General features: G+C 37.7%; 1 protein-coding gene across 6 annotated transcripts in view; it reads right to left on the bottom strand.

Annotated features, from left to right (window-relative positions):
* Positions 1–16,434, bottom strand: part of UBR2 (ubiquitin protein ligase E3 component n-recognin 2) — a 135,140-nt gene that overhangs the window by 89,346 nt on the left and 29,360 nt on the right. For 5 of the 6 annotated variants that reach the window (XR_004056768.1, XM_010369673.2, XM_030928495.1 and 2 more), the window contains exons 3-7: positions 15,981–16,059; positions 13,870–13,983; positions 3,434–3,564; positions 1,287–1,425; positions 553–615 (exon numbers count right to left, since the gene is read on the bottom strand). Coding sequence is in view for 4 of the 6 variants with exons in the window: in XM_010369673.2 (XP_010367975.1) it covers positions 553–615; positions 1,287–1,425; positions 3,434–3,564; positions 13,870–13,983; positions 15,981–16,059 (526 nt within the window). In the remaining 2 variants the exon portion in view is untranslated. Of the gene's footprint in view, positions 1–552; positions 616–1,286; positions 1,426–3,433; positions 3,565–13,869; positions 13,984–15,980; positions 16,060–16,434 lie in introns of those variants that run through there. The other variant, XM_030928496.1, reaches the window with a different exon arrangement.

Raw genomic sequence — 16,434 nt, 5'->3', positions numbered from 1 at the left:
AAGGGGAAAAAAAAAAGATAGATAAAATTATTTTTTAAAAAGAATATTTACATAAAATTCAGTTACATGGAGTGGTGAAAAATAAATTCTAATTTCTAAAAGTAAATCCAAATGTGGAGAATAGTTTGCTTTTAGAAAGATGATATACTAATTGCTATGAGGATATGGAATATATTTTGCCATAAGGTACCAAGAAACAACTTTGCTTGCATTATAATCATGGTGCTTAAGGCCACTTTAATTTCTAAAAAGTAACAGAATATTCTATTAATTAAAAACAAAACAAAAGCAAAAAACATTCTAAGACTGCTTTGATGGAGAAATGGGAATATATCTTATCTAAATACTAATTTTCTATATCAATCCTACACAGCTTTAAAAAACTAGATAAAATAATAATGCAATATTTAAGAAACATTATCTTTAAACACAGTTTTTGGTTAACATTGATTTTCATTCGAAAAAGCAGAAAGACGTGTTCATAAATGCTGAAATATGAAGCTAGTTTTAAACTAATAAAAAATAATATAGGCATGTTTTTAAATTACTTACCACAATTACTGATTTTGCTTGCTCACAATACTGGAAGTCTCCATATCGAACAGATCTACGCCCCTGTAAATAAAGATATTTAAAATTAAGCTATAAAAATATTGTATTCAATATTAATAACTTTTAAACCAGTAAACAAACATGTTTAAGCATATAACAACTCTGATCAATTTTCAATATTTACAACGTTCATACTACCCATTGATAAGTTAAAATTTTCCTTCAAAGCTATGCTAACTTTTCCAAGCCATTAATATACTTCCCTGAACAAAACATTTATTCTTCTCGACATCTATAATTTCCATTTTCATAACTATATGTCCTCTTAAACTTTCTGTCTGGCAATAGCTTATAGTTATACCCAACATACATTTGGGCCAATATTCAAATGAAAAATTTTTTTTTTTTTTTTGAGATGGAGTCTCGCTCTTTCGCTCAGGCTGGAGTGCAATGGTGCAATCTTGGCTCATTGCAACCTCCGCCTCCTAGGTTCAAGTGATTCTCCTGCCTCAGCCTCCTGAGTAGCTGGGATTACAGGCGCATGCCACCACGCCTGCCTATTTTTTGTATTTTTAGTAAGGACGGGGTTTCACCATGTTAGTCAGGCTGTTCTTGAACTCCTGACCTTGTGACCTGCCCGTCTCAGCCTCCCAAAGTGCTGGCATTACAGGCATGACAAATGAAATTTTAAGAAAAGAAATTCAATTTATTATCAACATAGTAAATTTACTTACATCTCGATCTACTGTAGTTGCAAAACCAATAGCTTCTTTTTGTGTACAGTTAACAGCTTTCTGAAGAGTATAAATAACTTGTTCATAGGTGTGAACCTCATCATTAAACAGCATGCAATAGTAGGTGTCACTCTTCTCTCTGTGGGATAAAATATTAATGATATATTAATTACCTATTTGTTTATTATCTTGCTCCAGGCTGACTTATTAAGAGACTACTTTGTTCTATGCGATGTGCTAGGTATTGAACACATATCTGTAAAGAATTCACCTGTGGTCCCGTGCTCTATGATACTACAGTCTGGTGGGCAAAATACATATTGCACATATGACTCTGTATAAACAGGTTTTTATCAAGAATAGAAGGTAGAGCAGGGTATAACAGGCCTGGGAGCTCAGAGAACTCTTGGAGAAATAATCTGAGACCCAAAGTCAGAATTGGCTATCAGTAGCTCTCAACTGGGGGAAATTCCCCTCCATCTCTCATAGCTGACCATTTGGCAACATCTGGAGACACTTCTGGTTGTCAAGACTGGGGCCTGGGGTGCTGCTGGCATCTAGTGGGTAGAAGCCAGGGATGTTGCTAAATATCTTGCAATTCACCAGACAGCCCCCGTAACAAAAAATTAATCTGGCCCCTAATTCTATAGTGCCAAGGTTGAGAAACCATGGGCCAGAGGAAGGTGAAAGCAAAGGTGCTAAGGTGGCAAAGGTAAACACTGGGAGATGGAGCATAAGGAAGAAGGGGGAGATTAGTATGACATTAGTCTGGTCTGGAGAAAGAAATCTTGAACAGCTTATAAATGGTTTTTTTTAGTTTGTTTGTTTTGAGATACGGTCTGTCGCCCAGGTTGGAGTGCAGTGGCACAATCATGGCTCACTGCAGCCTCAACCACCCAGGTTTGATAGATCCTCCTGCCTCACAAATAGCTAGGACTACAGGCATATACCACCCTGCCCAGCTAATTTTTAAATTTTTTGTAGAGATGGTGTCTCACTATGTTGCCCAGGCTGGTCTCCAACTCCTGGGCTCAAATAATCTACCTGCCTTGGCCTCCCAAAGTGCTAGGATCATAGGTATGAGCCATTGTGCCAAGCCAGCTTATAATATACTTTGATTTTTGCCATTCTAAGGACAATAAAAAATTTGAGATAGGAGATATAATCAGAATTGTTGTAAAGTTCACTTTGGCTGCAGCGTAGAGAATGAATTGTAAGGGGTAAGAATGTACATGGCAGTCCAGTCAGGAGGCCATGCTGTCCCCAAATGAAATTAATTTGGACTAGGATACTACAGTATACTATAGTATACTATACAACAACAATACTATAGTAAAAATCATAAGGTACTAAGTCATTTTCATCATTTCCAAAAAGGTATAGTCAACTCTATTAGAAAACACTTAACCTACAACTTACCTGAAACACAATTGAGAAAGCAAAAAAAAAAAAAAAAAAAAAAAAAAAAAAAAAAAAAAAAAGGCACCAATGTCCCTCAGATCCTTATTCCAGCTTGTATTCATTCTAAACTATGACTAATTCCAACAAGCTTGGTCTTACTTCTAAGAAAGAAGGTTGTTTGAGACAAGCACACTAACAAGGAAAATAAAGCCCTAATCTTAATATATCTGTGGCAGAATCCAGTTCTCTGGTCACAAGTTTGTAACCTCAATAATTTAAGTAAAAATGGTAGATGTACACTAAAAAAGCACAGTGTAGAATACATTTTATTAAAAGTCAGAATCAAAATGATTAAAATTGAATTTGAGCATTTATTCAAACCAGAAACCTCATTTATATCAAAGAGTTCATTCCCTAATGATATTAACATAAAACAAAAAGTAAAGTTGTAAAGTTAATCTATCATTTTATCATACAATCAAAGAGAAAACTGGTTATGCCTCAAACCAGTCCTAGAGCTACGACAAAGCTTAAATCTGGCTACAAACCAACTAATCAATCAACCAGCCAACCAAACAGAGAGAAACCTCCACCAATTAAATGGATCACATGTTTTAAAACTATAAAATCAAGGTATTGTTCTACTAAAAACTCATTATTAAAAAATGATTATGCCCTATACTAGTTGTGTTGAAGTTAAAATTTAGCAGTTCTTCATACACAAAGAATAAACAGGTTATACTTACACCATCTCTAAATCTGCTGGCAATTCACTTTCTTTTTCCCAGGTTAATATTTCTACTGCATACCGAAACATAATAGCAAAAATGTTGTAAGTTCTTGCTATCACATCTTCTGATAAATGAACAAGAGGATCCTGAAAGAAACAACAGGAAAAATAAAAAATAAAAAAAGGGCAACCACGTACATTAATTTTCATTCTGCTTCCCTCCCTCAAAATAGTATAGTAAAAAGTCAGCTGGCCTTCCAGCTTCAGCTTCTCTTCAGTGAATTTGATCCTATACATTACCACCCTACCAAATACAGCTTCTTAAAAGTTTTAGTTCAGAATAATCCAGTTATTCAATCAATTCAATCAAAATATTCAATGGCACTCAAATGCCTAATGAACAAATCTAAACATTTTAGAATGGTATTCCACGATCTCAAAAACCTAACATCAAACCAATTTTATAGCTTCGTATCTTACTAACCCCCAATTTCTAGAATACACAAAGGACTATTACCTAAGGAAGGGCAAGCAATATTGAGTTTTACAGGTATAAAAGAGAGCTTGATTTTGACAGTTTTAAAGGTGAGAACTCATGACTTTCAGAAAACTGCCCGTTGATGTTGTAAGAAGCACTCACTTGTCTACTTTCAGCAGGGTGAGACGTGTATGCATGTGATCAGGCAACTTCATACATTAGATTTAACAGTGAAAGAGTCACTGAATTTCTAGGGTAATGTAAAAAAGTATTACTTTAAACATATGCTATGTTTAATCAAGGTAATTTTCAGTCAAGGTTGGCAAAATGTTTTGCACTATCTTTCATCTTAATGCTTTATCTTAAATCTAAACCCTTCAGTTTAATGGCTAAGTAGCATTATTTTCATTTCTCACATTAAAAGAGCAGTATGTTCCAACACCATGGGATGGGAATCAGCAGATCCCTGAAAATAAACACACACACACACACACACACACACACACACACACACACACACGATGGGAATCAGCAGATCCCTGAAAATAAACACACACACACACACACACACACACACACACACACACAATGCATAAAAATAAAACGTAGTGGAAAATATGAAATATGTATTTAATATTCATATAAAATATATAATTACATTTTATAAAGTACATAATACATATTTTATAAATATATAATTAAATATATATTTGTATATATTAATGTGAATGTATATATACATACACACAAACACATATCTGTGGAGACAGAACATTTTTGCATACCCACACCAAAGATGAGCCTAATGGAACTGATATAAAACAAATGGAGAAGGTAGAATAAAAGAATGGGAGGCTGGGCACAGTGGTTCACGCCTGTAATCCCAGGACTTTGGGAGGCTGAGGTGGGTGGATCACGAGGTCAGGAGATTAAAACCATCCTGGCTGGCACAGTGAAACCTGTCTCTACTAAAAATACAAAAAATTAGCTGGGCGTGGTGGAGGGTGCCTGTAGTCCCTGCTACTTGGGAGGCTGAGGTAGGAGAATGGCGTGAACCGGGAGGCAGAGCTTGCAGTGAGCCCAGATCACGCCACTGCACTCCAGCCTGAGTGACAGAGTGAGACTGTCTCAAAAAGAAAAGGGGGGAAAAAAAAAAGAATGGGCCAGGCACGGTGGCTTGGCTGGGCACGGTGGCTCATGCCTGTAATCCTAGCACTTTGGGAGGCTGAGGGTGGATCACCTGAGGTCAGGAGTTCAAGACCAGCCTGGCCAAAGTGGTGAAACCTCATCTCTACTAAAAATACACGAGTTAGTTGAGTGTGGTGGCGGTGCCTATAATCCTAGCTACTTGGGAGGCTGAGACAGGAGAATCGCTTGAACCTAGGAGGTGGAGGCTGCAGTAAGCCGAGATCATGCCACTGTACTCCAGCCTGGGCAATAGAGCAAAACTCCGTCAAAAAAAAAGAGTGGAGAAAAAAGGACAAAGATGCCTAAAACAGATGGGTCTAGAGCTTGAAGAAGGTAAACTTCCTTTTCTCAGTAAGAAGCAGATTTTTCAAATTTTAATAGCACATTTTACCTATAACTCCTCTCATACAGGCTGCTTTATATGCCCCATTGAGGTTGGTTGGTTTGTTTGTTTTTTGAGACAGAGTTTCACTCTTGTTGCCCAGGCTGGAGTGCAATGGCACGATCTCGGCTCACTGCAACCTCTACCTCCCGGGTTCAAGCAATTTTCCTGCCTTAGCCTCCTGAATAGCTGGGATTATAGGCATGTGCCACCATGTCCGGCTAATTTTGTATTTTGGTAGAGATGGGGTTTCTTCATGTTGGTCAGGCTGGTCTCAAACTCCTGACCTCAGGTGTTCCACCTGCCTCGGCCTCCCAAAGTGCTGCGATTACAGGTGTGAGCCGCTGTGCCCAGCCAGGTTTTTTTTTGTTGTTGTTTTTTCTGCTAGAAGGTTTATTACTATTTGTTATGAAGTCTTTAGAAATCACTGACATGGTGAAATCACTTGTATACAAAAAGAATCAGGGCCGGGCGCGGTGGCTCAAGCCTGTAATCCCAGCACTTTGGGAGGCCGAGACAGGCGGATCACGAGGTCAGGAGATCGAGACCATCCTGGCTAACACGGTGAAACCCCGTCTCTACTAAAAACTACAAAAAACTAGCTGGGCGAGGTGGCGGTGCCTGTAGTCCCAGCTACTCGGGAGGCTGAGGCAGGAGAATGGCGTGAACCCGGGAGGTGGAGCTTGCAGTGAGCTGAGATCCGGCCACAGCACTCCAGCCTGGGTGACAGAGCGAGACTCCGTCTCAAAAAAAAAAAAAAAAAAAAAAAAAAAAAAAAAAGAATCAGAGTTGGTCCCTTCTGGGGATTCAAACAAGAGTAGGTATTAATAATAATAGGAACCTCATACGATATCAAAATAGAAAGTGGAATCAAAATTCAGCTTTCCTGGTACTACTATCTCACAAAACAGTCATTCCATTTCTTACAGTTATATCCCATAAGACAAAAACATTTAAGGATTGAAGAGTTTGACAAATAGGGTTTATAAAACTTTAATGGTCCTGGAACAGACACAACCACCAATGCTTAAGAATCCTAACCAATAGTTTCCAAACTCTATTTTATAAAAATCCCAGGGTCTGGTAGAGGTGTTTCCTATTTGAATAAAAATGTCAGTTCCAAAATATATTCTAGGCTGAACATGGTGGCTCATGCCTATAATCCCAGCACTTTGAGAGGCTGACGTGGGAGGACTGCTGGAGCCCAAGAGTTTGAGACCAGCCTGGGCAATACAGTGACACCTCATTTCTACAAAAAAATTAAAAAATTAGCAGAGAGTAGTGGTGCATGATTGGGAAGCTGAGGTGGGAGGACTGCTTGAGCCTGACTGGTGGAGGCTAAAGTGAGCCATGATCTTGACACTGCAACTTCTCCAACCCTGGGCAACAGAAAAAAATACACTCTAAAATGTGTTACATTCCATATTGGAACACCAACTGATAATTTTTTTTTTGCTACATTAACCCAGTTTGAGGCAGGCCTAGACAGATTCTTCTGCCATCTCTGTATACACACATTTTAACTTCTAAGAAATGTATCACTCATCATAAAGAATTATTTCTGCAGTGAAGAGATGCTACACCTGTACAAGTCTACTAATGTTATGATGGTAAATTAAATGTCAGGAAAGACAGACATTCCTGCTCAAATTGCCCTTTTCATAGCATAAATCAGTTGGAACAATAAATGACATCCTATTGTATTATCTATTATTACTAATAATTTTAGCTCTCTGATTATATTTATGCTACAGAATGTTCATCTGTTGGTGAGTCTACTTTAACTTACTATTCTTTCAAGCTGGAAGAATGCAAGGCATGTTGTTAAAAAGGTTGTTAGTGGTTAGTTTAGAGGGCACTAGGAATTATGGAGAACTTTATCTTTTATGCAGTATATTCCTATAATATTTGAATTTGTAAAATGTAAGCATGTATTATTATAATAAAGATTTTAACTGTTATCATATGCAAAGTAGGTATGAATGAGGATTTTCTCCATACTGCCAAACTAAAAATATAGAAATAAACTAGAGGCTGCAGTCACCAAAACAACCTCACTTATCTCATAAACTGACTTTCTAACAACACACATTTCAATTTACAAAAAATAAATCTATTATTAATATCACTTTAATGTGCTTTATTACTTTTTAAAATTAAATTTTCATTTAGAAAAACAATTCTGGCTGGGCATGGTGGCTCACACCTGTAATCCAAGCACTTCTGGAGGCCGAGGCAGAACTGCTTGACCCCAGGAGTTCGAGATCAGCCTAGCAGGGTATGGTGGTATGTGTCTGTGGTCGCAGCTACTAGGGAGGCTGAAGTGGAAGAAATCGCTTGAGTTCATATGGTCAAGGCTGCAGTGAGCTGCGATTGCACCACTGTACTTCAGCCTGGGAAACAGAGCAAGACCTCATCTCAAAAAAACAAAACAAAAACATAACAAAACAAAAAAACCAAATCCCAAACCATGCAATAATTCCACCAAAAATGCTTTTTAAAACCAGTATAAGGTACCGTGTTAAGAGTATCATTACTGGAGTCTATACTATATGGCTTTAAATCCCAGTCCCATAATTTGCTATGTGGGACACTTTGGGCAAGTTTTATCTTTCTAAACTCAAGTTTCTCTTTTTTTCTTTTCTTTTTTTCTCTTTTTTTAAAGACAGGGTCTCTCTCATCCAGGCTTATATCTCATTGTAGCCTGAAACTTCTGGGCTCAGTGACCCTCCACCTCAGCCTAAAAGTCAATTATTTATAAAATATTGGTAACAGCATTATCTATCTTATGAGGCTGTTTTGGAAATTAAATGAGATAAACCAAGTAGTCACCATCAACATCTAGTTATTAATAATTACTGATCTGAATTCAAATAGATGGAAGTAGCATTTGTGAGTGAAATTTCAGATTAAAAAATCTTCACTAAGGTTGTTGTTCAGTTAATATTTTTATTTAACTAAATCTCATTCCAAATAGGATTTACAGCAATTTAAGAATACATCTACATCCCAACTACTTAGGATGCTGAGACAGGATGATTGCTTGAGTTCAGGAGTTGAAGATCAGCCTGGGCAACACAGTAATAAAAACCATGTCTCTAAAAATAAAATAAAATAATTTTTTTAAAGAATGCACCTAATAGAGTGGTATATAAAAAAAGATGCAAAAAGCAGATAAAGGAAAATAAAGATAGGAAAATAAACCGTAGTCAAGGTAACATCTATATATAAGTAGAGATCATATAAATTTCCACACAACTACTACAGGCAGGCTGTTTCCAACTATTTGGCTCTTTTTCCAGAAGTCTCAACAAAAGGAAACACAATCAGTTATGAGATTCACACCAGGAGAAACATAACATTTCTTAATACAGAGACCTAAGAGAAATTCCTTATGGACTCCTATAGACTAACAAAGGAGATACCACATACCATGTGTTGGTTCTCAACTGGGAGAGGTACAACTCACCAACCTCCCCACTCACTCCCACACCCAAGGGGCCACTGGAAAACTTAGCCGGGCATTTTTTGTTGTCACTGTAGTGGAAGATGCTAGTGACATACAGGGAGTGGGAACTGAGTAGGCGAAACACAATGCTTTCAATAGCCTACATCTAGGGTCAACAAACTTTTTCTGTGAAGGAGATAGTATATTAGTCTTAGCAGGCTATAGAGTCTCTGCTGCAACTACTCAATTTTGTTTGTAATGGGAAAACAGCTACAAATACTACATTAAAATTTAAGCATGACTGTGCTTCAATAACATTTTATTTATGGACACTGAAATTTGGATTTCATCTAATTTTCTCATGTCACAAAATACAATTCTGTTGATTTTCTTCAACTATTTAAAAACAGATACAAGAACAGGTTGCGGACAAGACGTGATCTGTAGGAGTCAGAGCTTGCTGAACCCTGTCCTATCCAATGAATATCTCACTCCCAAATGCAAAGATATGAGAAGACCTGTAGAACTCTTACACAGTACTTCTATAAGTATATCAGCAGGTTTCCCTCAGCTTTTTCTGAAGATGTAGGCTAAACGTATGACAAAAAAATTTTGTTCAATAGTTACTGGGAACAGGTATGCTAAACACAATGCTATCTTAATATCTTATAGTCTTACCCTTGAAGACTTCATTTCTCTTTTTTTTGAGATGGAGTTTTGCTCTTGTTGTACAGGCTGGAGTGCAATGGCCCAATCTTGGCTAACCACAACTTCTGCCTCTCAGGTTCAAGCAATTCTCTTGCCACAGCCTCCTGAATAGCTGGGATTACAGGCATGCACCACCACGCCCAGCTAATTTTGTATTTTTAGTAAAGACGGGGTTTCTCTATGTTGGTCAGGCTGGTCTCGAACTCCTGACCTCAGGTGATCTGCCTGCCTCAGCCTCCCAAAGTGCTGGGATTACGGGTGTGAGCCACCACGCCTGGCTGACTTCATTTCTGTTAAACCTTCTTTTTTTTTTTGAGACAGAGTCTCACTCTGTCGCCCAGGCAGGAGTGCAGTGGTGCGATCATGGCTTACTGCATCCTCAACCTCCCCTGGCTCTGGTGATCCTCCCACCTCAGCCCCCTGAGTAGCTGGGATTACAGGCACACGCCACCATACCTGGCTAATTTTAGTAATTTTTGTATAGATGGGGATTTGCCATGTTGCCCAGGCTGGTCTTGAACTCCTGAGCTCAAGTGATCCCACCCACCTCGGCCTCTCACAGGGCTGGAATTACAGCATGACCCACTGCACCTGGCCTTAAATAAACTCTTAAATATAAATTAAATGGTAGAGTTTGGAAGGCTTTATTCTTTTTCTAGTTCCAGGAGTATACATTCTCCAGGAAGGATTGTATGACTTTTCGGTAGGCAGGGGAGCTTGTTGGCATCTTCTTAAAATTGAGGAAATTAACCAGAGCTTAGTCTGTTGGACAGTGTATGAGGATAAAGCCAACAGAGTAAATGTAGCCAGATTCAAAACTTTTTCTTGGAAAATTATTTTAAGTCTACTCTAACACAAGGATAAAAAAGGTAACAGAAGTCCTATTTTTTCCAAACAAATAAATTTTTTCCAAATAAATGACATTTACAGAACATAAAATTAACCATTTTAAAGTGAACAACTCAGTAGTACTTGGTACATTTATTATAATGTGCAACTACTACAATCTAGTTCCAAAACATTTCCATCACTCCAAAGTAAAACCCCTTACCTACTAAGCCATTTCTCTCCATTTTCCTCTTCCCCAGTCCCTGGCAACTACCAATCTGTTTTTTCTCTCTACAGATTTATCTATTCTGAATATTTCATATAAAAGGAATCATACAATATGTGACCTTTTGAGTCTAGTGTCTTTCACTTAATATGTTTTAGAGGTTCATGCATGTTGTAGCATGTATCAGTACTTCATTCCTTTTTATGGACGAAAAATATTCCACTGTATGCATATTATCACAATTTGTTTATCCATTCATCCACTGATGGACATTTGGGCTGTTTCTACCTTCTGACCATTGTGAACAACACTGCTACAACATGTGTGTGCATGTACTTGCTCAACTTCGGTTTTCAGTTCTTTTGGGTATATATCTAGGTGTGAAACTCAGAATCACATGGTAATGTTAAATATTTTGAGGAACAGCCAAACTGTTTTCCACAGCACTGAATCATTTTCTATTTCCATTAGCAATATACAAGGGTTCTAATTTCTCTATATCCTTGTCAACACTTGTTATTACTTTTAATAGTCATCCTACTGAGGGTGAAGCAGTATCGCACTGTGGTTTTGATTTTGCATTTCCCTATTGACTAATGATATTTAGCATCTTTTCATGTGTTTGTTGATTATTCATATCTCTTCTCTGTAAAAATGTCCATTCAAGTCTTTTGCCCATTTTTAAATTGGGTTATCTTTTTACTGTTGAATTGTAAGATATAAACTCTGGATACTAGATCCTTATTCGATATATGGCTTGGATATACATATATACACTTTCTCCCACAGTCCTAAAGTTTTACACCAGTGGTTTTTAACCTTTTTCTAAAGCACAATTCTTTTTTTTCAAATATATCTTTATTTGTCCTGTATTTCTACATACAGAACTCCAATCAACCATATAAAAATGGAGCTTCTCCAATAGAAGTGGAAAAATCTGGAACCTTGACCACTTGGCATCTTACTATAGCAAATTACAGAACACTTTCACAAAGCAAATGAAACACAAACAAAACATGTTTTCCATAGCACTGAATCATTTTGTACACATTTTGATTTGTACATCAAAAACTTTGGTCATGGCCAGGCGCGGTGGCTCAAGCCTGTAATCCCAGCACTTTGGGAGGCCGAGGCGGGCGGATCACGAGGTCAGGAGATCGAGACCATCCTGGCTAACATGGTGAAACCCCGTCTCTACTAAAAAAATACAAAAAAAAAAACTAGCCGGGCGAGGTGGCGGGCGCCTGTAGTCCCAGCTACTCGGGAGGCTGAGGCAGGAGAATGGCGTAAACCCGGGAGGCGGAGTTTGCAGTGAGCTGAGATCTGGCCACTGCACTCCAGCCTGGGTGACAGAGCGAGACTCCTTCTCAAAAAAAAAAAAAAAAAAAAAAAAAAAAAATTTGGTCATTCTGATAAAATATATTTGACCTGTAGGGTATGGGTACCAGGAAAAACTTCTTTTTTTTTTTTTTTTAAAGACAGGGTCATGATCTTGGCTTAATGCAACCTCTGCCTCCCATGGCTCAAGTGGATCCCACTTCCGCACCCCCAACCCAAGTGGCCGGGACCACAGGCGCGTGCCACCACACCCAACTAAGTTTTGTATTTTTTGTAGGGATGGGGTTTTGCCATTTGCCCAAGCTGGTCTCAAACTCCTGGGTTAAAGTGATCCACCCGCTTTGGCTTCCCAAAGTGTTGGAATTATAGGTGTGAGCCACTCTGCCCAGCCGAGGAAGGACTATTAACGTCCACTTGCCCCAAATCTGTATCAGGCCTACTAACAAGGTAGAAGTACTTGGGTGTACCTATTCCCCTGCCATTTAGAAATAATAATTTCTGAAAGAAGGCTCTCGAACTACACAACAAATTGTCATAAAATGTAGCAGAAGAGGGACTGCCACAGGTTGGTTAATGGATACAAGAACAAAGCTAGACAGGAAGAAAGAGTTCTAATGTTTTATAGCACTATAGCATGACTATAATTAACAATTTACTGTATATTTTCTTTTTTTTTTTTTGAGACAGAGTCTCGCTCTGTCCCCCAGGCTGGAGTGCAGTGGCCAGATCTCAGCTCACTGCAAGCTCCGCCTCCCGGGTTTACGCCATTCTCCTGCCTCAGCCTCCCAAGTAGCTGGGACTACAGACGCCCACCACCTCGCCCGGCCAGTTTTTTGTATTTTTTAGTAGAGACGGGGTTTCACCGTATTAGCCAGGATGGTCTCAATCTCCTGACCTCGTGATCCGCCTGTCTGGGCCTCCCAAAGTGCTGGGATTACAGGCTTGGGCCACCGCGCCCGGCCTGTATATTTTCAAATAGCCAGAAGAGCGGATGGTGCAAGTTTCCAATACCACATAATGTTAAATGTTTGAGGTGATGGATATGCTAATTACCCTGATTTGATCATTACACACTGTATATATGTATCAAAATATCACACTGTGACCCATAAATAACACACCGTATCCCATAAATATATACAATTATTGTCAATTAAAAATAATAAAACATAATCTATTGTAGCATACCATTGAAAGATTTTATCATTGTATAATTATAGTTATATGAGTTATTAGAAATATATGGAAAGGTGTTGAAGTTGAAAAAAAGCAGCAGGGATTTAAGCATTTATTTTGTGGGAGTCTACTATTCCATTAGAAATCCATTTAAGAAAAATAATGCAGGATCAACAATTTGAAAAACATAGTGAGCAGTGGGAATTATTTGTACTGAGCTATCACCACCACACATGGTCCCATCGCATAACCAATGATAATGGAAACCAGGAGATGATGATTGGGATTGGCTATCATGTACAGTAACAGAAAAGAAAGCTATCTGGCCCCAAAAGTCTTCGTAATAATAAAGATATACAAAACTCAACTTAGTTAACTAGTCTACGCATATGGGAAAAACAATCCTCTCAATCGTAAATTAGTACTCAAATAAACTTCAAGTATGCTTAAAACAAAACCCCAACCAAATAAAAAATCAGAATTAAATGAAATTTCCAGAATTTCAACTGTGTACTATTAGCAACCATAGAGCATCCACAAAATGCAAAGAACTTTCAAAGTAAACTAGTCGCTATCAATAGTGGAAGTACTATTTGCTTATCCATTTCTCACATCATCTAATGACTATTTCTTAAAATATTTCAAACGGGTTAAAAACAACTTTGTGAAAATGTTTTTACCTCTTCTTCCTCAATTTCAGAGGTGTTAAGTTCATGTTTTTGACAGTAAGGACCCTCTTTCCAAGCTTCAGTATCACCACAGTCACAGAAACCTCCACCTCCTGATGTTGTCATCTTGGAAAAAAATTGTAAAGTATCTTGTCAATAAATATTTACTGAGGGCTATCAGATAATAAATAAGAATATCAAGTGCTAAGGAAATACCATTGCTTAAGTGTTTAATTTCTTTGGAGGCATAAAATTAGATAAAATGCCAAACCTCTTAATGTTTTAAAGTTTATTTTAAATAAGCTTATAAACTAATCGAAGTGATTTCAAAATAAAATAAGCTACTTTGTAATGTTAGCTACAGATATTTAAAAGAGGATATGTTTGCCTATATGACTTCCTTAATTAGGAAAATCATGAGGATCACAAGGGTTTTCCTGCTGGATTTTGGTTAAATTGGTATAATGCTGATATCTATGCTACAGGTTGTGATGCTATAAACACAATAGACTCGAGGGTTATACAGATTCCTATAGCTGTTGTCGCCTAGAGTCTAAGAGTGCTGCATTTGCTTTGGAGAAATTAACCAACAAAGACTATAGAAATAGTTAATTTTTCTTCTCTAATACTCCCTAAATAGCCACTCTTTGAAAGGACAGGTAATAGGGGCTCAGGAAATACAAAAGTAGACTGCCTAACAATAAAAACTCTTCACCACCTGCAAGGTTCAGGAATTATTCACACTTCCTCAAGACAGGGCAATAATTTGAGAAATCTGGCATCACAGAATCAGAATTAATAATTGGTAGACTAGAAATTCTGCTTTTCTTAAGACAGTATGAGGAAGAGCTTACTAACAGGTATTAGATACAGCAAATTTTAGAATAAGCCCTATTATATTCTGCCCAAAGTAAGTATTTGTGTTATACATCACAATATAATTAATGTAACCCCATAAATGACAACTATTCCCAGGGAATGCAAAGATATATGCCAAGAAACGTGGGTAGGAGTCATTTGGAAAATGACACGTGCTTGTTCCAGTTACCAAACATAGGCAGAACAGCTTAAAGGAAACTGGGCCTCTTTTACTGATTTATGAGACTAATGAACAGACAAGAATGTAAATAGCCCAATTTTGTGGCTGGTTATTTATTTATTTTTATTTTTTATTTATGGATGGAGTCTTGCTCTGTTGCCTACACTGGAGTGCAGTGGCGCAATCTCAGCTCACTGCAACCTCCGCCTCCCAGGTTTAAGCGATTCTTCTGCCTCAGCCTCCCGAGTAGCTGGGATTACAGGCGTGCGCCACCATGCCTGGCTAATTTTTGTATTTTTTGTAGAGATGGGGTTTCACCATGTTGGCCAGGATGGTGTTGATCTCCTGACCTCGTGATCCGCCCGCCCTGGCCTCCCAAAGTGCTGAGATTATAGGCCTGAGCCACCGCGCCCGGCCCTGTAGCTGTTTTAGTTCATTATTATGAACTCTTGGGCAGAGTAAATAAAAACAAACAGAAGGAAAAGTTCTGACCCAGGACGGCTCCTGAATTAAGAATAATATTAAAATATTCCTTCTCTACCATTCTATTTTACGATTAGGGTGAAAAGTTCCATCTAACAGAAGTTCCCTACCCTTTGAATCTCCATGGTCTGTCTTCAATTTCCAATAGAGGAACCAGGACAGGATTTGGAATAATCTGTATTTATCTGTGTCCCTGACTTAAAAACAAACAAACATACCTGATTTTTGAAAAGTACTGACAACATTACAGCAGTGAAAAAATAATAAACTGGTGGGTCTTATGTGCTGGAGTTGGGTCTTCTCCTACATTGTAGTAGATACCTCTTTAATAAACATTAAAAAATAGCAATAAAAACTAGTTGCAAACCAATGCAGAAGAGCTGATATCTCTATTATCTTTTTTAAATCATATGCCCCAAGAAGTGAGAATTCATAATTTGTTTCTACACTGCCATCCTATGTCCAGTGGTATTTAAATAAACACACTGTTTAAACCCCTCCCCCCCATTTTAGTGTTAAATCTTTGCATTTTGAAAAGAAAGAAAAGATATTTATTATAAAATACAATACTGGGCATGGTTATTATGTGGACATTACTAACCCTATATCGATGATCTCTGTGAATACTTCCCAAAAAGCACTCCATGCACAAAACACAAGTTGGATCAACTGCACAGTCTCTGTAAAGTTAAAGAAAAAAAAAAAATCAGAGTGTCAGAAAATAACTACATATTTCACAACAGAATTATTTCAAATTGGAATCCATCCTAAAAGAATGAAAATAGTGAAGTTTTTTGGTGTTTTAAAAAAGGAAGTATCATTCCCAAAGATCTGTCAGATCTTTTGATCAATGAGAGCAGTTTAAGGAACTGCTTCTCCGTAACGGATGTGTACATATTATTAGAACAGTAAATTTTAATGTAATGGTGTGTTTTCCCATAGATTTGTGGAAATCACATTACACATTAAAACACACAGATGTATATGAAATAGATTCAAAATATTTATGAATTCTTAAGATTCATATATTGGAATTTCAAATAACTTCTTCCAAA

Source organism: Rhinopithecus roxellana, chromosome 4 (genome assembly GCF_007565055.1).
Source record: "Rhinopithecus roxellana isolate Shanxi Qingling chromosome 4, ASM756505v1, whole genome shotgun sequence".
NCBI classification, from domain to species: domain Eukaryota; kingdom Metazoa; phylum Chordata; class Mammalia; order Primates; family Cercopithecidae; genus Rhinopithecus; species Rhinopithecus roxellana.
Note: the sequence above shows the minus strand (reverse complement) of the source record. Positions and strands in the feature narration are given on the sequence as shown.